General features: G+C 43.5%; 2 protein-coding genes across 5 annotated transcripts in view; one reads left to right on the top strand and one right to left on the bottom strand.

Annotated features, from left to right (window-relative positions):
* Positions 1–17162: 17162 nt before the first annotated feature.
* On the bottom strand, positions 17163–22036 carry CHCHD7 (coiled-coil-helix-coiled-coil-helix domain containing 7). The gene is made up of 4 exons (XM_074577059.1): positions 21843–22036; positions 18877–18954; positions 18209–18307; positions 17163–17383 (listed from the first exon to the last, which is right to left on the bottom strand). The coding sequence occupies exons 2-4, from the start codon at positions 18928–18930 to the stop codon at positions 17282–17284; spliced, it is 255 nt and encodes an 84-aa protein (XP_074433160.1). The 5' UTR covers positions 18931–18954; positions 21843–22036; the 3' UTR covers positions 17163–17281.
* Positions 22037–22223: 187 nt separating this feature from the next.
* Positions 22224–23537, top strand: part of PLAG1 (PLAG1 zinc finger) — a 52077-nt gene continuing 50763 nt past the window's right edge. Inside the window, exons 1-2 of one of the 4 annotated variants that reach the window (XM_074577057.1) lie at positions 22245–22392; positions 23255–23343. The gene's annotated coding sequence lies outside the window, so the exon portion shown is untranslated. Of the gene's footprint in view, positions 22393–22575; positions 23344–23537 lie in introns of all 4 variants that reach the window. The other 3 variants (XM_074577056.1, XM_074577055.1, XM_074577058.1) reach the window with 3 other exon arrangements.

The following is a 23537-nucleotide window of genomic DNA, read 5'->3' as shown; positions in this document are numbered from 1 at the left end:
CACATCTCCTGAGATGGCATGGCAGATAATGTAGAATTGTATCCTGGAGGTCAAGTAGCACAAATCCTTTTCCTGTGTTCAGGGGGTTGTATGGGTTGAGTGTTTGGATCTTCAAGTGACATATGAACTTCTTGAGATAAAAGATGGCACGCTTCCAGCATAGCAGTGATCTTGATTGATTGCTTTCCTGATGCCAAGAAGGACTCTTTCCTCCTGCTCTCTGCAAGAAAACTCCTCACAGAGGGATTGCTGTGAGACCCAAACAAGAATATAAACGTGAAATGGAAGGGCATCTCATTTGTTGACAGCAGCAGGGAACTGCTTTCTGAAGTACCTCAGGCAGCTCCCACAAAGGAATTCCTGGTTTCTTGACCATTACTTGAAATTCTAAATAGTCTCTAACAAAATGACTGGGTCCTAAATTTGACTGGGGTGGCTGTATTGGCTTGGTAATCTCTGATACAGTGATTCAAAGACAGGCCAGAACATGGTATTTTGTTGCCTGTTGTGTTTCTTTTCCATGTGAGTTCATATTCCTGTGGTAGCAGAAATCTTACTATCCTCTAGTGCTTCAAAGCACAGAGAATATGATTTTTTTTTGACACTAACTTGATCCTCTGAACAAGACCAAGGAAGAAAACAACAGCAGCGACAACAACTAAAAGCAGCTGAGGTACAGGCTCTATTATTATTTACAGGGTAGCACCCTGGCTGCTAAGAACCCACACTCAGGAGACAATGGCATGTTCACATCTTTTTTTTGTTCACCCAGCCACAAGGCTAGCCTTTTTGCCATGATTTTTTTAGAACATGACATGGAAATAATGGATTTTTCACATCCGAAGGAAGAGGTGTTGCATTATTTCCACTGCGGAGGCCTGTCTCGTGTTCTCTCGTATACATATCCTTTTTGTCTTAGTGTATTAAAGCCACAAAGATGTACCATGAACATCTATCCATGTTCTCCACCTGAATTATAGGTTAGTTTGTTGGGTTTTTGCTTTTTAATAGTGTTCTCTTCATATCCAAAAAGGAGCACTAAAAGTGCACATAGATCGAGGGAACAAGCTAGGAGAGATGTCTGGGGATCACACCATTCCTTGGCTGAAGATTTTGGAGGAGGTATAATAGAACTATCCTCCTTCTTCTTCTTCTTTCCCCACTGTATAAGCAAGCAAGAAGCTTTGACTTTTGTTGGGATGCACTGATAATAGCTGCTAATCAGGGGCAGAATGATCCTGCATCTAACTTTTCATCAACCAAATATTCATGGCACTGCGTCAGTAACGACTTACTAGCACTTCAAAATCTCTGGAAATTCCTTGGCTCTCATACTATTACCACTCCCAATTTGAACTGTAAGGAGACTCGGATGGAAAATATTAAGAACCTTTGTATTTTGTCTGCGTAGAGAAAGGACTGCTATAAATTGACTGCTGTTATCTTAGAGCTTTTTAAAGAAGACTAGCAAAACGGATTGATTGTAAATGGTGTATAATCCCTTAAGAAATAAGATCCCTCTTAACAAAAGCAATTCTCTTATGAGAAAAAAATAATACCTGTAAACTTACATACACATAAATTGTGCTTAACTTTAGAATAAAGTTAATAGAAGGGTAAACAGTTAGCTTCGCTAATCTGGAGACTTCCAACATTAAAATGGCTGATGGTTTGAAAATGAATTGAGGTAGAAAGACAAAAAAAGGCAAATCACGGTCAGTACGATGCAAACAGTACTTGTTTGGCTCCAAGATTTGTGTTTGCTGTCATGCGACTAAGCACACAGCTTAGCAGTGGCTTTCCACTGAGGTTGGAAGGGTATCGGAGTGCACAGCGTCGCACGCCACTTAGAGATGTCTGTGTACCCTTACATTTGTTTTTCTGCAGATACTTGGATATCTGCATTCTGCATGTGTGAAGTTTTGGAACATTATGTCTCAACATCATTACGTCTCCATGTAAGAACATCAAATAGCATCAAGTCCAATGTCTGCTACCCCAGACAATGGAATATTGTTTGATACTAAAGATGTGGGGTGTTCGTGGAAAAATATGTGAAAGAATGCCTTTGAGTAGATCTCATATCTGTTTCTCAAACAACATGCTTATCATAAGACTAATTTGAAGGTTTATTGAGAGACAATAAGCACGATTATATGAGCAAACCTGGCTCATATCGGGATTCTGCCACATCCTTGGACCTTCCTCCACAAAAATGTTAACAACAATCAGACTTGTTCCAAAAGTAAGAATTGATAGAATTACACTTGTTCATTTAGCTTGGTCCTGCCAGGTGATAAACCCTCTGGCTTTGCTACAGTGAGGAGTTACACAGATACATAACTTTGAATAATCCTTTTTGGCACTGTTTTCTCTACCCTACACGACTGAGAATTTAACCATCATTGTGCAACCATTGGTTTGCAGGAGGATTTTGGCTCAGAGGACCCTGACAAAGATGATAAGAAATATCTGTTGGGAAAGGGTGATCTGGCTAACCAGCTCCACAGGGGCCATGATACTGCTGCTCTCCATGGGGAGGGAGGGAGAGCTGAAGATGTGCTTCTCTTGAGGATGGAGCCAATCCCCAAAATATATTAAGCCGTATAACAGAGAGTCCAAAGTAAACAACATCCAGCAAAATAATTGCCATTGTAGGTAAAGCTCTGTTTTTTCCTTTGCACTTACTGAATTCTATCCTCTTGATGGTGGGCAGCCAAAGTAACCAGCTGTGACTCTACTTTCTTCAAACTTCAGCCGCTCAAGGAACTGTTGCTGGTTAGATTAAGTAGTACAACTCTGTACCGCAGCAGGTAGAGAACAAAATGCATCCTGTTTCTTGCCAAGGTTCACAGCAAAGACTCGGAGATGATCTTCTCACAATATCTGCTTGCTTGTCAGCAGGGGTGGTTGGTGCTACTGTCGCTGACAACAGGCAGCCGGCTTGTACACTTCTTTGACTGTTAAGGGAAAGAACGTACCGACACTGAAATAGTCCAAAAGGCCCATTGACTGCATTAGTTAAAGATTATTGTGGTAAACTATGGTTTTGTATCTCTCAGAGCTTCTGTTTCTAAAGGACACTTAGACTGACCACATAGTGACAGGATGTTCCCCATGTTTTTCTCCCTGGCAGCTGGTTGGACACATGCAGTCCCGTGGGCACGTAGAGCCTGGCAAGTTTTCTATATGTTTTTTAGTTTTTCTCCTGTCTTCCTCCACCATCACCAATCCAGAAAACAGTAATTTGAAACAGCAAGATTTCTGATGGCTTTTCTAGATCTTGTCTCTTTTGGGGAACAATCTCTCCGGTTAGAAATACTCCATTACTTTCCATGTCGCCAACTGGAAAACAGTGAGACATTCCCTGACCAGTATTTCTCCGGTTACATTGTACATGAGCTATTCACCGACTGGTTTTCTGCTAAAGGAAGCTTTAGCAATGCCTGTGAAAAGCCCTATCATGCACGAGCAGTTGCACAAGGAAGCTTTTATTAAACAAGATCTCAACAGGGACTGTTGAAGGCACAGTAAAATCTGTGCAACGGCTTCTAATTGCAGCGAATCTAGATGTACAAGCAGGAAAATCCTCCCAGCTGCAGAAGACAATTTTCTTGCTCGTCTGCCTTGACAGCTCACTCTTGCTTGAGGAAACGGAGCCAAGCCACCACTTTTAGCACTTCAGCAGGTGATTCACCAGCAGCTGAGTCATCCCCGTCCAAGGCTAGCACATCCAAAACCCAGGGAGGGGTGGATGGCTGGGAGAAGGTACATAACAAACCGTCCTCCACTAATTCGTGCCATCTGGGAGTGACAGTCCATAGGCCTGCAACTTAATTTGCAAAATATTGTTTACAAGTTTTATTACAAAGTCCATAGGGAAAAAGACTTAATTTTATTTAACAATTCATCATCATTACACAAACTGTTGTTCTGGATTCGGCTTCAGAAAACAGGAAGCGGTACTCATAAGACTGGTTTGTCAAACTTTTTTTTTTTTGCAGACTTTTGTTGTTAAGAAGTCAAACAATTAGATGGGAAAACTGGAATTGAACCCACTGTCATGTAGTTGGAGTCTTTTGGTGTTAGAAGTCTCTCTGGTGAGCCACAGAGGACACAAGCTGTTGCAGAGTCTTGACTCATCACTTTGGTTGGTGGTAACCCAGGCTTACACGGGAGGTCTCCTCACCTAAATGTTCATAACTGAACAGAAGGGCAGAGATCACGAATGGTTATCTGTGAGCAGATGCTGGGCCATGCTCACGTGTCCCAGTACTTGCACAATCCCTTTGCTTAAGTGTGAAATTACGTAAAACCAGTCATTAACCCCACAGAAGCTGTTCCCTTTAGCCTGCTGGGTTAGCAAGTTTGATCAGTGCAGTGAAGGATCCAGCAAGGAACTGGCAGAAGTTTGAAGACGAGACTGTCCCTAGGCAAGGGGATGGGGTAAAAGCAGCAGGGTGTCCCCATTTGAAAATGGTGAGCTGGTAGATAGCTCAGCCCTACAATTTAACTTACAACGTTTTGTTTACTGATCTCAGATACCACTTTAAAAAAAAAAAAACGGAAGCAAATCAGTAATATTTAGTTGCTTTCTATCTGCTGCAACCAACAATTAAACACCAAACTTTGCAAGATAAAGATAGACAGAGGATTATTCATTAACCCAGAGTGCAGAAAAAGCAAATTCACAGACTGTGTAATGCTTTAGAACACTTGGCTACAGTCAAAATACGTCTTAAAAATCACTTTGATCTGTAGTTTCCACTAAAAAGGAGCATCCACCGCACTTCCACTCTGACCGCGCAGCCTGGGTTGTAAACAGTTTCTACCATCAAGGATGGGCATTAATGGAGTGGACACGCTTGCCTTCTCAAAGAAAAGGCAAACTTTGGCTTTACCTAAAGACAAGAAAATTGGACTAGAACTTAGGCTCCAGGTTCCCAAATCAGCTCAGTTTCTGTAAGGGAGCATAAGCGGAGGCAAAGTTTTCCCTTGTCCTCTCTCCCTTTTTGCCCCCACTTCACCAGACACAAGGAAGAGACAGGAATTTAGCATGTGGTGCAGGTTCCTGAGGAACTTAAATGAAGGTTTAAAAACATCAGGAGTGTGATATGAGAAGTTAAAGGTCAGGATTTGAGACGTATCGAGTGGTTGGGCATTTCCGTACTACGAGTAGAGCCTGAGGCATACCCAGAGGGCCAACACTCATAGGGAAGAAGCACTGCCTAAAATCACAGCTTTCCATTGTGAAAACCTCATCGGAAACTCATAATGTTTGGGCCCGGGTCTGTGGATACAAGAGTCCTGTGAGGATGCCACAGGTCTACAACGAATAGGACACAGACCGCAGTGTTCCCCATCCATGTGCTCTAATGGAATCTATCAACCGTGATTGAGGCTCCAGACTTTGCCATTTACTGATGTGGGAACTTTGATACTACAGGAGCATATGAATTTCTAAAAGTTATTTGAAAAAGTGAAGTATCTGTGGCCTAGGTCTGCTTTATTTTTTTTTTTTTAAATCCAGATTTTACGTTAGCATTAAAACCCCTATTCTAGAGGACTTTTTTTTAGATAAAAACATAGCTCTGTTAATAAATACCAAGACAAGTCTGCAAATACTCTCAAATATTTTTTTTTCCATTCTGTTTCCTCTTGCTTGAATTATCCTCACAAATGATACTTCACTTAGTAACATCCAAATAGTTTAAACAGATCTCAAAGAAGGAAGGGGGGGGGGAAAACACACTTACTTCTAGTTTTGAGAGCTAAAATGTGATCACTTCACCAGAGAGAAAACATGCACATGATCATACACGTGCAGTGAACACCGACATGTAAATGCCTACTTAGATGTGTGGTGGTTTCCCCTCTGGTTTTGCTCTGTTTTTTTTTGTTTGGTGTTTTGTTTTGGGGTTTTTTTTTAGGGGAATGAAGCCTAGAGGTTTGAACAATGAAACCACTGGTACAGGTTTACCTGGGAAACTACCTGTCTTCTTAATGGGGTTAGAGATGGCCTCTGCAGAGGTGCCATTAGCTGCTGTTCCTTGCATCAATTTTTTTCAGCACAGCTGGTAGAACATGGTCTGTGTGAGGAATATGGAAGTCATTTTTCTGCTCTTGGTTAATAAAATCTCAGCTGTCCTTGATGGTGGGGCAAAATTCAGGGCAAACATAAGGAGCACAGAGCTACTGCCAGATGTCTTTTTTTTTTTTTTTCTTCCCCTCTCTCAAGAATTAGGTTTTCATAGTGCCCGAGGAAGAAAAGTACCAGTTACATGATCCGGCTTCTTAGGAATAGAAAAAATACTTTGGTTTCCTACTGTCTACTGAATCAAAATACAGTTTAACTCTGCTGGGTGGCCAGAGGTTGTGGATACTTTCTTTTCAATGTCTATAGGTGAAGTTCACGTTCAGTGATGCTGTTTGCTACAGCCCCAGATAAGTTGTTCGGAGCAGATGACGCACCTGCTAATAAGCAGGATGTCACACTTGCATCTCTCTCAAACGGCTTGGATTCTGTTTAGCAGAGAGAGAACATTTCAAAAGGCTCTTATCCTCATTTACGGAAACTTGTGACATTCTGAGGTTCATTTGGAGGAAGAATAACGTCTAAACTCCCTGACAAAAGCAATGCATTTTCTTACACGTAACTAGCATTTGATATTTAAGTGTTTCTCATCCATCTCACAGAAGTGAACTTTAGGTCAGATATTGTGGATGTTTCTCAATAAATTAATACCATTTTATGGACACCCAGTGACAGACATCTTGTTATTGGGTTATATTAGTGGATAATACTCTTAAGAGAAGAGAAATTAAAATAAAATTAAAATAAAATAAAATGAGGTTATTAAATGAAACAACAACAACCAGTTGTCCTTCATTTTGAAATGTCCAGATTTAAGAAATTGCTTTTAGAAGCTTTTTTCTGTTGTCAGAGTTGCTAAACTTTAAGAATAACCAAATTGAATCAAAATATGCTCCTAATTTTAGAAGAACCAAATCTAAACTCCTTTTTAACAAAAACAGGTGACTAGGAAGAAAACCAATATTGTTTCAGCTTCAGAAACCAGGAAATTATGGTACATTCTAAGGAATATGTATATTAAGAAACATAAAATTAACTTGGCAAACAGACACCTTCACAACCAAATGCTAATATTTCAAAACAACATTAATTTCTATCTCACTTTGCTAACAAACTCTTATTCCAGTGGCTGAAGTAGTGACATCTAACATGGGTTTGCCCGATTATTTCGCATAACATCAAGAAAGACTTATTAAGCCCTAACAAAACAGAGCAGCCAGCATATGCTGGGGGACGAAGGTGTAGAAGTGGTAGGTTAAAGTGAAACAAAAGTGTTTCACGGGCAGTGAAACAAAGGGCTTGTGGATGCCTTACTCTAAGAAAAGCCCATGCTAAGGACCTGCCTGCACGATACAGTGTGACATTGTCATTCCGGCAGTCTAATCAGCTGTGTTGCACACCGGGAGAGTGCTACCTACCCAGAAACACCAGGACATATTAAACAATTGCTGTAAAGTAAATAAGGGGAATATAAACAGAGTCTTCTTCCTATATCTCTGAAAGAAATCTGATCTTTATGCAGCTCTTCGGGGGGTTGAGGTAAGGAGGGAAAGGCTGTAACCTTTTTTATTTTTTTTTTTTTCTTTGACTGCATCATTTTAAGGTCATTTGGATAAATACCGCAGGAGTCAACATTATCTGTGAGCTGCCTGACAGGCTCTGTGTGTGTGTGGGACAAAATCCAAAGCACATGATCTGTAATGTCTCATCCAAGACCCAGTGTGACAATACGGCATATCCCGCATCCCACACGCATCTTTCAGTAGAGAAAGGGATATAGGGAGGCAGTTTCTGGAAAAAAAAATAAAATTAAAAATATTCCTTTCTTACGGTACAGTCATCTCCCTTTGGAGAAATCACACTTAATTATAAAAAGCACTCAACTTTTGTGGTTCTCAGCCTTTGGGGATACAGAGATGACTTGCTGTCTGTAAACGTTGAAAACTGTATTGAATATGGGCTTTTGAAAGAAGAACTCCGCGTACGCCAGAGCATTCACTCCCCACGGAAGGGTTTCTGCATGTGAATTTAACACGGTGAATGGTTCCCCGCATTAGAAACCCCAGAAATTACTGTGAGATTGGAAGCAAGAGTCCTAGGACACTTTCTGGTGCGGTGACAACTTCCTACTCCAGCCCGCCTTGGGTTTTTATCCCCAGTGAGATGGAAAGCAGGGAGCTGGGCATATGAAATAGTTCATCTTTCTTTGGCTTTATTTCAAATTATGATATTATTATTTTTTAAGTTTCAGGGATGGGTTGTGTAGCACAGTGTGGATCCCTGCTTTAAAACCCTGGAGAAGGAGCAGTTCTGCAGTAATTGCTGCCGCCGCGCTCCCATCGGAGCCGCCCTCTTTCGGCAGGAAACCTCCCAACGCCACTGGCTCCGCTCCTTCCCCTCCAAAAGACCGCGTGAACCGGAGAGCTCAGTAAGCACCAAATTATACTGCCCTAATAAAAATAAATTTCTTGGCAAACTACTGGATTTGGCTCCATGCAGTTTGATGAAAAGCAGTTTATTAAATTAAGTCAATTTGCTTACCTAAGATTTGCTGATTATGTTCTTGCAACGCCACATGTCGAATGTCCTTTTAAAGGCTTGTGCAAGAACATCTGCGAGCCTCCTGTGTCAGAAACATCTCAAAAATACTAATCCCTCACTGAGCAGAAAACGTTGCTTCTCTTGGGTTAGCGCAGAATCCAGCAATGTGAAAGCTGAACTGAAATAAATCACGAGGAGAACCTTGCGCATAAAATCATTCTCTACAAGTCAGCAGCAATTCTAGACCCGATAGAGGATGCAAAGAAAAACATAAATTAATCTGCTAACGTTTTAAATTAGCAAATTACTCAAATTTTAGAAACAGGGTCAGCCTCTTGCTGCTTTACAGAGCCCAATTGGTACCAATAATCAGCAATAAAGGACCTCACCAGCACTTTCAAAAATGACCAGTCTGCATTTCCAGACCCGTACAAAGTCTGTACCTGTTTGGGTCCAACTGAGATTTCCCTGACACAGGGAGAGGCTGTTCGCAAACATCCAGCTTGACAGCAGCTTCTCCGGCAGGCCCATCTCCTGCAGCTGCCAACTGGAGACCGGGAGAGATACGGATGCTCTCTGCCAACTCCCGACTGGCAATTTTTCTACACCGCAGAAAACCAAAGCGTTTCGTGAACTCTTCTTGTGTCCCACAGCAACCCTAAAAGAGCTGAGGTGTTAAAAGTATTTATTAATGTAATTGATTCTCAGGGTTTTGAACATTAAAATTTAAAGGGCAGAAACCTGAAAATTGCTTTTAATGCACATCCTTCCATCCTGTAAAACCCACCAGCGAGCCTTTTCAGTGCTTTTCTGCTCCTCATACACAAGTTCTTGCAGCACTTAATTGCAATGTGATCACACCCAGGACTAAGACTGGTATGCCGTCAAGGAGCCTATTTAAACTGCCCAACTGGAGATGTGAGGAAATTGTGGCTCCTTCCGGGTTTTATCTGCTTTTAGCTGCCTGCCACCTGGAGAATGACAGCCCTCATGTAGTCACAGCTTTGAATACCTAAGCCCCTTTTTCAGGCACAGAAAGCCTTTGCTCCCCGTCTTTTGTTGCTCACGCAGACACCCTGGCATTGTCCCTTCCAGCCCAGGTTCACAAGTGGGGCTGCAGCTGCACAGCGAGGTGCCCAGGGGTCCAGCTGGGCTGAAAAGCAATGGTCCTCCCTTTCCCCCTCCATTTTCCCTTTGCTATTTTGCGGCTGGATACATTCCCCAGGCTGGAGCCCTGCACCACCACTGATGGTGGGGATCACAGAGAGGCACGAGTCGGAGGGCAGGAACAAGGGACTTGCAACGGCAGTTGCTGGAGGGAATCACTGAAAGCGTGACCAGCAAGTAACACCCTGCAGAAAAACACACGTCTGCCTGCTCGCCCACACCCTAGCAGAGTTCACAATTGCTCCCCAGGGCTGATGGAGTGAAATGTTTATTCCGTAAATCGCAGCAATGCCGAGGTGGGGACAGACACCCAGCACTGCCAGCACCAAAGGGCAAAGCAGAACACGAAGCACCAGGGACTTCTGATAGCCAAGTGTTTGGCACCCACAGGCTCTAGACGTCTGAGCACAGAGACAGCCAACGGGGACAGGCCTTCACAGGGCCTACAGGGACAGGCCTTCACAGGGATCTACATTTTAAATCTGAGAGTCAAAGTGGTTCTTCCATCCTGTATAGGACCAGACCAGGATATCTTAAACTGTCGTCTTTAACTTATTTAAGGAATTGCTTTTGATTATCTGTCAAGCAGAATACTAAAACACAGCATTTCTCAGACCATCGGTAACATCTGTTCAAATTCATTCACCGCGAAGAAACCTAGAGCCAAAGGCGACTGATACTGCAAGATACAGCAAATTGATAGCGCACCACCCTACTTTAGGATCTGTCCCTTTATCTTCATTCCATCCTTTTGTTACCTACGCATTGAAGCAAGCGCTGTACGGCTAACATATTCCAGTGCAGCAACTTCCCCCAATTCCACTATTTAACAAAAATCAGGAGAAAATACCACAAAACTCCTGTCATCCTACTTCTCACGTGCAACCACATTCACTGACCACTTCAACAGTCGCACTCAACTTGAGAGCCACGGACTGCTCTGGAGTCCGCACATTTCAAGGTAGGAAAAGTTTTGAGACATGTGGCACAAGAATAATAATAAAAAACAATATTACCAGCAGGCTTTTTCTGTGAAGACATTGCAAAATCCTTTTTTGTCAAAACAGTTGCGATCTTTTATCATCAATGAAAAAGGTTTAGATTCTTCATAGGTTTTTGAGTGTTTGCAAGCTCGAGCTGATGCCCCCTATTTCTGCTGTTAGCCTAACTTTGTCTTGCAGCTGTTAATTGCTTTCACTATGTTCAGTGAGTACCTCTTTTCTGTCTTGAGCATAATCTTTTTTTGTAGTACAGAGAAAAAGCTAAACCAGAAATCAATATCTGTGGTTATGTTTACCATAAAAGGGTAAAAACATTTTCCAGGTAAAATAAGAGTTTGGCAATAACAGAAAACATTTGTTACATAGCAGCTTCAAAAGGTGGCTCATAGCTTGTATCTACTGATGTGACCCAGAAGAAATATGAAATAGAAAGAGGCAGCAAGATGTTTTTGAAACTGTTTGAAAATGAAAACAATGTTAGAGAAAACAGCAAGGATTGAGCAACTTTCATTTTTGTTTCAGTCTGCGTTCTGCCAAAGTCGCTTAAATATCAGGAAGTGTTTGCAGCGCACAGCTGTTTATCAAAGTAAAATAGGTAAAGAGGTAGCCCAAGGGCTGTGGGACATTCAAGAGAGAGCAATGATTGGAAGAACAGTGCAACGCAAAACCTAATTCGCCAACAATTAATGTTTGGGTTTGAAATAAAAACAAAACCAACAACAATAGCAGGTTCTGGAATAGCTCCAGATAGATTTCTATAGGGTTGGGGCTCCAGACAGAATCTACTCAAACTGACTGTTGAAAAAAAAAAAACACCAACAAAAAAAAAAACCCCAAACAAACAAAAAAAACCACCCCAAAACCAAACCATGCAGCCCCTGAAAGAGGGAGGCTGTGAATATAAGCAATCTTTTGGCATATAAAGGACCCAGACATTAATGCAAATATCACAATTTACTTAGCGACAGGGCAATAAGCCTACATGTAGAAAACAATTCTTAAAGTTTATTTTAAAATAACGTTCTTGGAGAAAAACAGATGTATGCCTAGCTTCATTGACAATGAAGACTTTATTAGCTGTAAAAAAAATACCACCAAAAGAAACTTCTTTTCTATTGATGGAAGAGCCCTGTCACCCAACGTGTCTGATTTTATTAGCTATTATGCAATAAATTAAGGAATTACTCCCACAGACAGCATTGGGAGAAAGCATTTCATATTAAACGGCCCTCACGTCTCTCCTCAGAAGGGATTTTTTTAGGGAAGGAACGGCTAATAATAATTAGGCCATCTGCCACATTACTTCAGTAACAGAAAGACATGAAAATCTCCATCTAAGCAACTTCAGTATTATTTTTACGGCTTCTCTGGTGCCACAGCTGTGTACAGCACTCTACAAACTAATAAGAAATGGCAGGTTGCTGCTCAAGGAGCTGACAGCCCGAATTAAACATGATGCACCACCATACAATAAACGAGACTAGAAAGCTTTTTTGAAAAAGGGCTACCAGAACTTTAAAAAAAAAATATAAGGGGCTACCTAATTATCTTCTTATATAGATGCACATGTAGTCTTAAGAGTTTGCTGCTAGAGAAGCCTTGGTTTTTTTTAAATAACAGGGAATTAGCTACAGGAGTGCATTTTTGGGTAGAAGGGGAAGATAGTGTTGTAGAAAACAGATATTTAGGAAAAAAATAATCTGTTATATAATGCATATATGAGCTGGGAAGATATTCCAGCCAGAGCTAATAGAAATTAGCTTGTGACAGAGATGACTAGGCAAAAGGCAATTAGGGAAGATAATGCCGTAGAATGGAACCTCCAAGATGAACTTTGACTCTCAGGCATGGATGGTGATCACAGCATAACAAGACAGGATGGGAAGCAGTGTAATTAATAAAAGAAAGAAGGTAATATAGAAATCAGGAGATGAAACAGTACTGCGCCCAAGGGGAAAAAAAATAATAAAAATAACATAATAGGAGAACGGTGTCCACAGGGCAGAACGTAGCATCAGTGTGAGGAAGACAAGAGGTTCGACTTATTGAAAGGGACGCTGAAGGGAGAGACAGGCAAGTTGCAAAGGAATTTCAAATTAGCTGCCTTCAGTTTGGCAGCTCAATTGTCAAAAGGGAAGTAATCATGCATGATTTGAGAATCATTATGTCAAAGGCTTTAAAACCTACTACAGTTTTATTTCAATGACTCACTGCATTTAATCAGTATAAATACAGTACTTCCCCTCTTACCTTTTTTTAATCAAATAGGCTGCAAAAATTAGAAGAAATCTGTAGTATGCTTGTTTTACTTTTTAGTACTTTAATACTTAACGGAAGTATTTCCTCCAGTTGCAGGCTTTCATTCTCTTGCAAAAATTTGAGGCAATAGTGTACTATTTTTACAAACTTTTTTCCACACTCCAATTACTTTTTTTCATAGCTATTTTGGAAGACAGACTTTAAAGATGCAGATACTTTTAACATGAGTTAAGGGCTGCCTCCAAAGGCATTAGAGTAGAGTAACATTGTATACTCTGAATTCCTCTTACCTGTTGTACAGAAGTTTTAAGGAAACCTCCCCTATATGTACGTCCTCAGTCACACAGGAGCGTGTACGTTTTATTAGGAGAAGACCATGAAAAAGACTCGGAGCTGCAGCACATGCGACTCCCTGCCTTTCAAAGCTTCGGCTATTAAACCCAAAGGAGTTTTCAGGACACTAGAGCTAGACGACTTTGTCCTAATGCCTTCAAGAGCACAGACTCATCCCAATTGTGGCAGCAGAAAACTTCCAGAGCCCAGCACACGAAGGCCTTACGCTGTAGAGTAACAGGAAGGTAAGATGGTAAATGTAGAGATGGGAGCCTGGACATTCACCTGGGCCTGGCAGAGAGCCCGTAGCTGCTGCTCAGTTGCGATCAAGTGACCACAGTGAAAAATACTCTTTCAAGGATCATATTCCAAAGCTCCTCAGGCTGCACAGAAACCTATTTTCCAGCAGTGATTTAGACTCGTCCTCCTCCTCTTTTTATAGTGTAGAGACAACACCAATCTTCCCTTTCTCCTTCATGGATTCTGCTATCTCTGTGGGAAGAGGCTAAAAAAAACTCAAAAGAGCCAGTAGTGGGTGGAGTGATTCTGTTTTCATACAGTCTGTTGTGCAACAGCACCATCCAGCTGTCAAGCAAAAAATAATGAAACAATAATGCCACTATCCAGATTTGATCCTTATACCACAAGCAAAAATGAAGAATTACAACTATTAAATGAAAGAAAACCCACGGGTCTTTTCCCTGCTTCTGAATTAATTACATTGTGTCCACTGTGTTATGTTTTCTGGGTTAGCACACAAGCAAAACTAAGAATTCAACCCAGTTTATTCCTGCCCAGTAAGACTGGCAAGCTAGGGCTTACCTCTGTGTTTCAGTGAAGTGTGGAATATAAGCTCTCAGGTATGAGGAAGAGACCATTTTCTTTGGCTCACAACCAACAGTTAATCACACTACAAAAATTAATGGAAAAACCTCAACCATTTCATACATAAGAGCCTATGTTTTAGCTATCAACTAACCACTCTTAAGCTTCAGTGGTGAAAGGAAGAACAGCAGTGTCCAGTAAGGGAGGAAAAATGATGAGAACTCAGACTTAACTAATGGATTACTCGAGAGGCATTATAACATAAGGAAGAAAACTTGTGCTTTCCAAGATTTTCATAAGTTGTGTTCTTTAACAGTAACTATAAGGCATATGGAATTGAAACAAATGGCATTCCCCACAATAGATGACTGATTACCTGAATTAAATCCACGAGGTCACTGTTTAAATTGCCCTCAATTCTTCACTAAACCCATTTTTGTTGTAACACTCACAGGGAGCCTATCATGTGTGTCCACTGATGATGAGGAAGTCTAATATTAGAATATTGTTCTTGCATTACATGTGCCTTAGCCTGTCCTGTGATCCCACATTCTTTGACACTTGAAAGCAGGGAATGCATCTCCTTTTCTGACTTTCTGAAGTCCAGTCCTGGTTCTTTACAAACACTTTACAAAGCAGTACAAGGTATCTTGAAGTCTAAAGATACATCATTCATCCTTTAAAAGGAAACAAAAACAATAGCAACTTTCGAAGTAAATATTGGCAGGGAAAAAAATTGTGAATGCAACAATTAACCTAGGAGAAAGGGCATTTCTACACTCAAAGAAAACTTGGAAGGAAAACCTAGGATAAGTGAGATGACTTTGAGGAACTTAAGCTTATGCAAGGAAGAATCAGCATAATCATATCAAGAGGAGATGCCGCTTTTCTTGCGTGGAACTAAAACATACAGTAGACTTTAATATAAGCCCAGAATATAAGCGCACAACAACAGGAAAACAACAAGCACTAGAATAGTAGCCAAAGCCATAGGAGCAAAGAACATGCCCAAAGATACAGCAGAGGTGCCAAATGACAAACCTGTGCCAAGTGGGAGAGAAGGTGCCCTTAGACAAGCAAGACAGCAAAACCAGAAGAGTCCAGAGAGAGACACAGCCCTAAGGAGAAGGGGACAATCAGCTCCCCAAAAACTGCAGATGAGCAAGATCAAACAGAGGCATGGACAATGAGGAAGTAGTTTGGCTAAGTTTGACTAGCAACAGCAAGTTCTCCTCTCACTAAGACAGGGAGAGCAGAGAACACAAGACCTTCAAGGGGAGCTGTATTAGAAAGTTATTGCAGGAGTTCATTAGATCAGACACAGAACAGAGTTATTAGGAAAAAAAAAGCTAGAATGAGAATGGACAAAAATGCTCACATCAGTAAAAAAGAATTGGTGCCAAATGTGAAAAGAAAAAAAAGAGACTGGTATGTAGGAGGGTATTGGAAGAAGGTGGCAAGGAGGTGGTGGTCAAGAGAGAACCTTTGACTCTATAACGAAAATTTATTCTCTGTTCCACAAGAAAAAAAAAGTCAGCAAAGTTTGAATTTTAAGTGCAGAGAAAGTAATTCAAAATAAAGAATGTGATGATCTTCATTGAAGAAAGCTTATTTCCCTTGCCAGGAACTGAGCAGAGAACTTGTGTCACGGCTTGGAGGCTGCACAGCTACGCTCAGAGAACTGCATACTCAAAAGGCAGGGAGTTACACACTCATTCCAATAACAGAAAGGGTAGAATCAATCCATTTCAAAATGCAGATGTATAAGCAGAACAGATAGAAAGAAGCAGAGGAGGAAAAGCAGATCTCCATTAGTTACCAGTCAGGTCAAATAACAAGGGGAAAGGTGGAAACAGCATAAAAATCCCACTCAGCATAGAAATAGGCCTCCAGTGGAAAGAAAGAAGACAAGCCAGACAGAAGGAGAAACAGGAAGCCATGAAGTCTTTCCAAAACAGTCTAAATAGAGACAACACTTTTACACCATCCTCCATGAGGTCAGCCAGAGTTCTGCCAACTTGATCGCAGTAAGTCCTAAAGGATTTCACATGGAACTTGAGCTCATGACAGTGTTTTTTCTGTTTCACCACAGGGTGCAAGCTTTTAAGCCAGGACATCTGAAGGTACTAAAGGTAAGAAAACGGCGTTTCCATCAGACAGCAACCTGTTCACGCTTACTAGTTGTTCAGTTTAGTTAAGGAATCTAACTTAAGATTAGAGTACCAGTTTGACTGAGCTTTGTAGTCTTGTATGAGTAAGCATTTCCAAACCCAGGGCTTCAGCTGTCCCGAGAGCTAGATAGATGTACTATAGTTAAACCTGCCATGTCACTCAGAGTATATGTTTACATGTCTACAAGTCCCTCTGCCTCCCCGCCAGCAAAGTATCTATTTACTATCCACAGAAAGTACTATTCAGTTCAGACCTGAGGAGTTCAGTTCTATCTTCATCAACCTCTCTAACCTTGTAACAAGCAAAGCTTGCAGATCTGATTTATTGCAAGCTTCTGCTGTCACTGATGAGTGCAGTAGCAGACCTACTGACATAACTTGTTGGATTCGGGATTTTAGTTCATGATGTGTCTTATTTAAACCAGGGACGCAAAATACAACTCATGTGAAAATAGTGATAGGATCACACCTGATAAACCCAGAATATTAGGCATAACAGCTGGATACAAGAAACATGTTGCACATATCAGCCTCTCAACCTGCTCCATCCTTAGATCAACACTGCAACACTCACCAACACTCCTCTTTTCAAACAGACTTTCTGAGAGTCCCATTAATTTTATATTTAGCATTTCACAGCAAATTAGTTTCTACTTCCAAAGTGTCTAGACATAAGCTGTGTTGATACCCATGTCTTCCAGTGACGGGCCAAGTTCCCATGACATGGAATATGAATAAAACAAAGAAGTTCTATTCTAGAAAGCTCACACATTTCAAAATTTAAGAGCTTATTTTAATCCAAGATATGGCAACTGTAAAGTCCAGTTCACAAAAAGGCCATTAAGTCTTCATATGTACAGTGAAAACAGTCAATCAGTGCAAGTTTCTGGTCAGTAGGGCTTCCCCATTGATTCCAATATTTTCTTTCTCTCTTCTGCTGTGGGCATCTCCGGTTTCACACCATTTCTTTTCCTCTGCATCATAATGTCATGCTGAAAACAGAAGAAAGTGACCATGAGAACACAGATTTCTCAAAATTCTCTGCCTCTGAGCTCCAAATGAATAAGATTCTTTAACAGAAGTACTCTTTATATACCAGGAGCCAGATAATCTAAGTCTGATTAGCAGATAACTAAATGTACTAGTATTCAATTGATGACATCTGATAGTTTACCTTGCCGCTTCAGAAGATAGTGAAATTACAGTATTTCCATTACACCATATAAGACTGATGTGCAATTGTCTGTAAGCAGTTTTTTGGTAGTTTGCACAATTATTTAAAGATTTAGCTTAAAGTCTCTTCACTACTATGGCATAAAGCAAGAAAATAGCAGAGGACAGCTTAACTGCACATAGTTCCTCATGATACTTTTCTACCATAAGAGAGGAAATAGGGACACCACCAAATAAGAATGAACTCTTCCTAATTTTTATCTTAGGTTAAAGTAAACATGACCCAAACCAATGGAAAAACAGATGAACTTAACTCAGTACTTTTTCATTATATCCACTGAAAACAGGACTTATTACTAGAAACATCTGACTCAAATTCAGAGGGAAACAACTCAGGTACTGCAAGAACAAAGAACACTGACTTGCAATTTAAGAGGGTAAACTCCGGGGAACCAAGTACTTTGATGTGCATCTGCTTAAGTCTTCCAGCAACACATATCGGGACTACCTAGGCCTGTAAGTCACCATAAAAACAGCTACAGTCAGCACTCGCTAGGTCTGAAGAGTTCAGAAATCGGTGTGTCAGAAATAATGTACTTAAAGCAAAGCATGGAGTAAAATTTAGAAAAATCTACTGCGCTTACCCAGAATTTCCTGCAGCTTTTGTACTTCAAAAAATAAGCAGTACACATATCCTTCTTATAGTTGTTGTCATCCATGCATTTTCTAGAGGCATCTGTTTCCTTTAATAGGGAAAACATACTTCAGAGCTGAGGGAAGTTACTGTGCTCAGTGTCTAAAAATTCTAACAAGTCCCAGAATATCTATGAAGATAGGAGGCAGCTTCTCAGATGAAAGAATGCTATCAAAGAGAGCAGAGGAACATCTATCACAAAGGATAATCTGTAATACCAAGCAATGACTTCATTTAGAGATAACAGACATGAGTACTCTTCAAATAGTAAGGATAGGGTCCACAGAATACTTGTTTACAAAGATGCTTGGTATAACCCACAAAAGACACTTAAAAATCAACAAAGCTTGTCTAACCAGGATTTCAGGCTCTGGTTTTACAGGCAGAAAAATGAAGAGATTCCTATCAGTTGTACTAGTCCTATTTATGAGGAATTACTGGTTGTTATTTCACATGTAGTGTAACAGATGTTTTTCAGCTTTTCCCACCTTCAGACTCTTCAAGAAACTTTTCATGCAAAATGCCAATACAAGAGTGCTATCCACAAAGAAATCCTCTAGAAATTGTATTATTTAACTTTGAAACATACAAAGAGAAATCCCAATTTGATCATCTTACCGCTACACATGGATTTATATCATGGTCTCTAAGCTGTTGTGCGTGCCTGGACATTCTAGACAGACACTCGTACCTCGGCTAGAAACAGAAAAGAAACAGGTTAAGTATCTACTTTTAACAGTAAATCAGGATTAAGTCTGAACTACAGCATGTAATAAAGGCCTTACAATAACATACACAGTTTGGTTGCCTGTAAAAAAAGAAAAACACACCATCACAAAACTTCTTTTACAAAATGTTATTTCAAAAGCACTAACAGCAAGACAACTCAGGCAAATTCAGCCTGTCACCAAGACTGCTCACTCCCTGATAAATTCCTGCAGAGAATGGAGCCACTGTGGTGACTCTCATACCAGCCTGTCATAGCATTAAGGAAGTGAACGTGTCCAGGAGAAGCAGTTCTACAGAAGCTGTTCACAGCCAACACACTGTAGACACTTCAATTAGTAGCGTGGGGGAGCAACATGCAAGTAAACTTTTCCGGATTTGTGCCTACTCCTTAGCTGGATCACATCTCTATCTTCACTGAGCTTTCCCAGGTGTAACAAGTGCCCTACCACCTCCTGTGTTGCTGTACATTAACAGAAAAAGAAATGGCTTCACCACAAGGAGGGACCAGATCCACTTGCACTGTGTATGACAGCTTGAATCACATTTTTCACCAGTTTATTAGTTTGACACTGACTCTAGGAACTTTAAGCTTGAGAGACAGAGTTCAGCGCCAAGAACCTACACTGATCCAAGATGATGACATCAAGATGAACAGCAGACCCTCATTCCCTTTACTACTTCCCATACATTGCCTCTGGCACACATATGGCCATGCAGGTATTTTTCCAAACAAATACTAAATCTAACAAAAAATAAATTAATGTTGACCAGATGATTGTTTGAGCCAATGCAGGCAGAAACACAGGACTGAAGAAGAGTGCGCTCTTTCCAGCAAATTAAAGTACAGCTGATGAAGGAAACTGTGAAAGAACATCCTTGCTTGATCTTGTTGGGTGTTTTTTTCCTAAAGACATTGCTACTAATCGTAAACTTAAACCTCTTTCTGTTCATGTTAGAGATTGATAACTGCAAGTTTGCACTAAATTGCCAGTTTTGCTTGATATCAGCCAAAAAAAAAAAATCAAATCCTGTTCTTAGTGGCTCACAGACAGAAAACAATATTTTAGAGGAAGGTTCTTCTTTGAGTAAGCTATTCCAGGTGAATGAGCCCTACATTTTACATCCTGTGCAAGTATACTCTGCTGGTGCTTGGAGTATTTTTTTGCATGCCACATGACCGCTTTCTGCAAATGGGCCTTTTGAAGAACAGCACCAGGAAACCCTTCCACTTACCTTTGAGAACTATCCAGTGTTTAAGTTAACTTTACAAGCTAGGCAAATGTTTGCTTTTTTGGGGGCGCAAGAGGATTTTTGATCAGGCACTTCCAACTCAAATGGAAACAAAAGCATGTAGAACAATAGCATCACTCAGACTTCAAGGAGGAGGGGGATGAAGTAGAAGAAAACAAAAGCAGCATATCACTATGCCTCATCTAAGTCAGTACCACAGACACAACAGTTTCAGAGGTTTGTTTGTGTCCGTGTTACAGCTCTGTTTCATTGACATTAGAGGCATAAGTATCACTTAAGCAGACATGCCTCAAGGTGTACGGTATCAGACTGACTTCAGCCTTACTCTCGAAAAGAGTATTCAGCCTTACTCTCTAAAAGAGTCCTAGGATGTGTCATCGATGTCCATTATACAAGCTACAATTAACATTTTCAGTTTGATTACGCTAGAGACCGCAACCGTGCCCAGTTTAAAGGAACAATGCACACAATGCATTAAACACCTACTTAATGAACAGGCACTTCGGGTTCTCCCGAACCTCCTTAGTTTAGAGTAGGCAAATGCTTAAACATACTTAGCACTACCAAAAAGGTCTGACAGCTCCTGCGCGCGTTTCCTCTCTCTCCCTCTCTCCGAAGCACTTCAGGATTTGAAACATTAGCGGCGCGAAGGGCAGGCAGGTCACACCGAAGCGCTGCTGCCCGCCTGAATGAGCAGTTGAGCAGGAAGGGAGCTTCCCCCCCTCCAGTTTCGCCCATGCACGGGCTGCCTGCCCTTCCTGCTTTCAAGATTACAGGTCTGAGCCCGACCACAACCCAAGGCTTGTCTATTCCACAGTCCTTAATTACGCTTTGACACATTAACAGTTGTAAACTGTACCACAGAGAAATACATTTGTTGCGCGCGCTCTTTAACCCTAGGGCTTTTCCAGTTCATAAACCATCAGGATATTTTTCTACAGGCTCCCTCCCACTGAAAAGCGCTTGTGTTTTTTTTTAAACGCGCATATACATACAGCATTGCTAATTACGCTGTAATACAGACCAGCTTGTCAAACCTTAAACCCTGGAGCAAAGGCCGTATAAAAATCCGACTTTTTTTTTTTATCGCTATGACAGCGGGACGAGCGGGGGGCGGCAGCCGGCGGGTCGGGACGCTCGGCAGGGCCGAGCCGCCTCAGCCTCCATAAGCGGGCTGGGGGGCAGGCCAGGTGCGGCGAGGCCGGGCGGGCGGGCCGCCACCGGGCCGGACAGCGCCGGGGCCACGCCGGCGCCCTCCCGTCACCCGGCCCCCACCTTCCCCCCACCGGCGGGGGAGCCCCGGCGCCCCTTTCTTCCCCCTTCCCCGCCTCACGCGGGTAACGGCCGCCGCCCCAACAGCCGCCGGTGCCCAACGGCCGGCGCCCGCAGCCGCCTCCCCTCAGCACTACCTGCCGCCGGAGCGCGGTGCCCGGGTCCCGCCGGGGCCCCCGCGCCCTCCCGCCGGGCCAGGCAGGGCTCCCCCAGCCAGCCGGCGGATGAAGGGCGAGCGGAGTCTTCCCGCCCCCGGCGAGGAAAGGCGAAGCGGCGGCCGGCCGCAGGCAAGGCGGACGAGGGCAGCGCGGGTCGCCGGCGGCAGCACTCACCTCCGTCGCCGGCCGCGTCCGCGGGAGCCCAGAGCAGGAGGGGGGCAGCCCGTCTCCAATTCGAAAGACGTCAGCGGCTCGGGCAGCCCGCTTAAGTACGGGCGCAGCCTACCCCGCTCCCGGCCTCGCGGCTCCCCCCGGCCCAGCGCCGCCACCGCCCACGCCCCGGCGGCGCTGAGTGGCAAGGCCGGGCCGCCAATGGCGGCGGCGGCGGGCCCGCCCCGGCCTTGAGCGGCGCTGCCTTCCACCAACGGGGCGGGCGGAGCGGGCGGCAGGCGCCGGCGGCGGGGCGCGGCCGCGGCCCTGACTGACGGGGGGAGGCGTCCAACCCGCGGTGCGTGTGGGCGGCGGGCGGTGTGGGCGCGGCGTGTGCGGCAGGCTGGGCTGCACCGCAGCGCATACACTACAATGGCTGCTGGAAAGACGGGAAAGCAAACAATTTCCAGGCCCGCCGCGTCCAGCCCGAAATATGGGGAAAAAATTACAGAAAAATCGGAGAACACTGTAAAGGGTGGAAACGGGGCGCAGAGGGGATGCTGAGGCTCCCGCGGTGAGTCTGCTGCGGGTTTGGGGGGCAGGCGCCGGGGTTTAGCAGGGAAATATCAGGGTTATTTAAATTATGAAGGGGGAGGAGGAGAAGGAGGGGGGAGAGCAGAGAGGAGCAGCGAGCAGTGAGGAAAAGTTTGTGTTAACCATCCCTGCTTTCCATCCCTCTCCCCCCCATCTCCCGCAGCCCCCCGCCGGCCCGCGTCGGACCCCCCCACCGGAGGGGAAAAAGCAGGGGAGGGGAGGCGAGCGGTGCCCCCCCCCCCTCCCCTCCACCCCCCACCCCTTCCCCTCCCTCGGAGGGAGAAAGAGATGATTTTCAGGAGGAAAAAAAAAAGAAAAAAAAAACCCTCTCTCAGGAGTTTTCTCCACTCCTCCCCTCCCTCCCCGCGGCGCTATGTTGGTTCGCGAGCGAGCGGGCGAGGCAGCGGTCTGCCCGGGGGACGGCAGGAGGGCGCGGGGTGCCCGCCGCCGACCCCCGCGGCGGGCCGAGGCCGGGGCCGCGGCGGCGGCGCGGGGCAGGGGCAAGGAGCCGGGAGCGGGAGCTGCGCGGCCGCCCCCTCCCCTCCTCGCCTCTCCGGAGCCTGTGCTGTGAATGCAGTGACAGCGGCGAGAGCGGGCGAGAGGGAGCGGAAGACATTAGAGACCGCGGTGCCGAAAAATGAGGGAAAAAATTAATATAAATTCGCCCCTCGCCTCAAACCGGCCGAATTTCGCACAGAAATTTTCCCCGTGGACCCGGCTACCCGTGGGGTGTCCCCTGGACCTGGCGGCTGCGTCTTTGGGGGGATCCGGAGTGACTTTGGGGCACTCGACCCCCCTTTTCCGTCGTTTTTTGGACAAAAGTTTTTTTTTTCGTAATAAAGAAACGAATTTGCCTGCTCTCCCACTCCGAGTGGCCCAGAAGCTTTTCCCTTCCCCATCGGTGTGTGTTTAGAGAAAAGTGTGAACCCAAGTAAGTGCCGAGTCGTGTTGCATTGGGGAGGGGGGTTTGCTAACTGAAAGCAGGAGAGATCCGGAGAGAGAGAGAGAGAGAGCAGGGACAGCTTGTTGTCAGTATCATAAACAACCAAAATGGAGGGAGAACTGAGGCATATAACAAAATAAAAATCAGAAAAAAATGCCAAAAAATACCTAAAAATCGGGGCT

The sequence above is a fragment of the Larus michahellis genome, chromosome 2 (assembly GCF_964199755.1).
Source record: "Larus michahellis chromosome 2, bLarMic1.1, whole genome shotgun sequence".
NCBI classification, from domain to species: Eukaryota; Metazoa; Chordata; class Aves; order Charadriiformes; family Laridae; genus Larus; species Larus michahellis.
The sequence above is the reverse complement of the archived record's forward strand: the minus strand, read 5'-3'. Positions and strand labels throughout refer to the sequence as shown.

What these genes read in the sequence shown, in the direction of transcription:
- CHCHD7 (XM_074577059.1), bottom strand. Translation starts at nt 18,930, where the DNA reads ATGTCCAGGCACGCACAACAGCTTAGAGACCATGATATAAATCCATGT. An exon ending in ATATAAATCCATGTGTAGCG is followed by an intron (nt 18,308 to 18,876) that starts GTAAGATGATCA and finishes TCCCTATTAAAG; the next exon opens with GAAACAGATGCCTCTAGAAA. An exon ending in AAAGCTGCAGGAAATTCTGG is followed by an intron (nt 17,384 to 18,208) that starts GTAAGCGCAGTA and finishes TTCTGTTTTCAG; the next exon opens with CATGACATTATGATGCAGAG.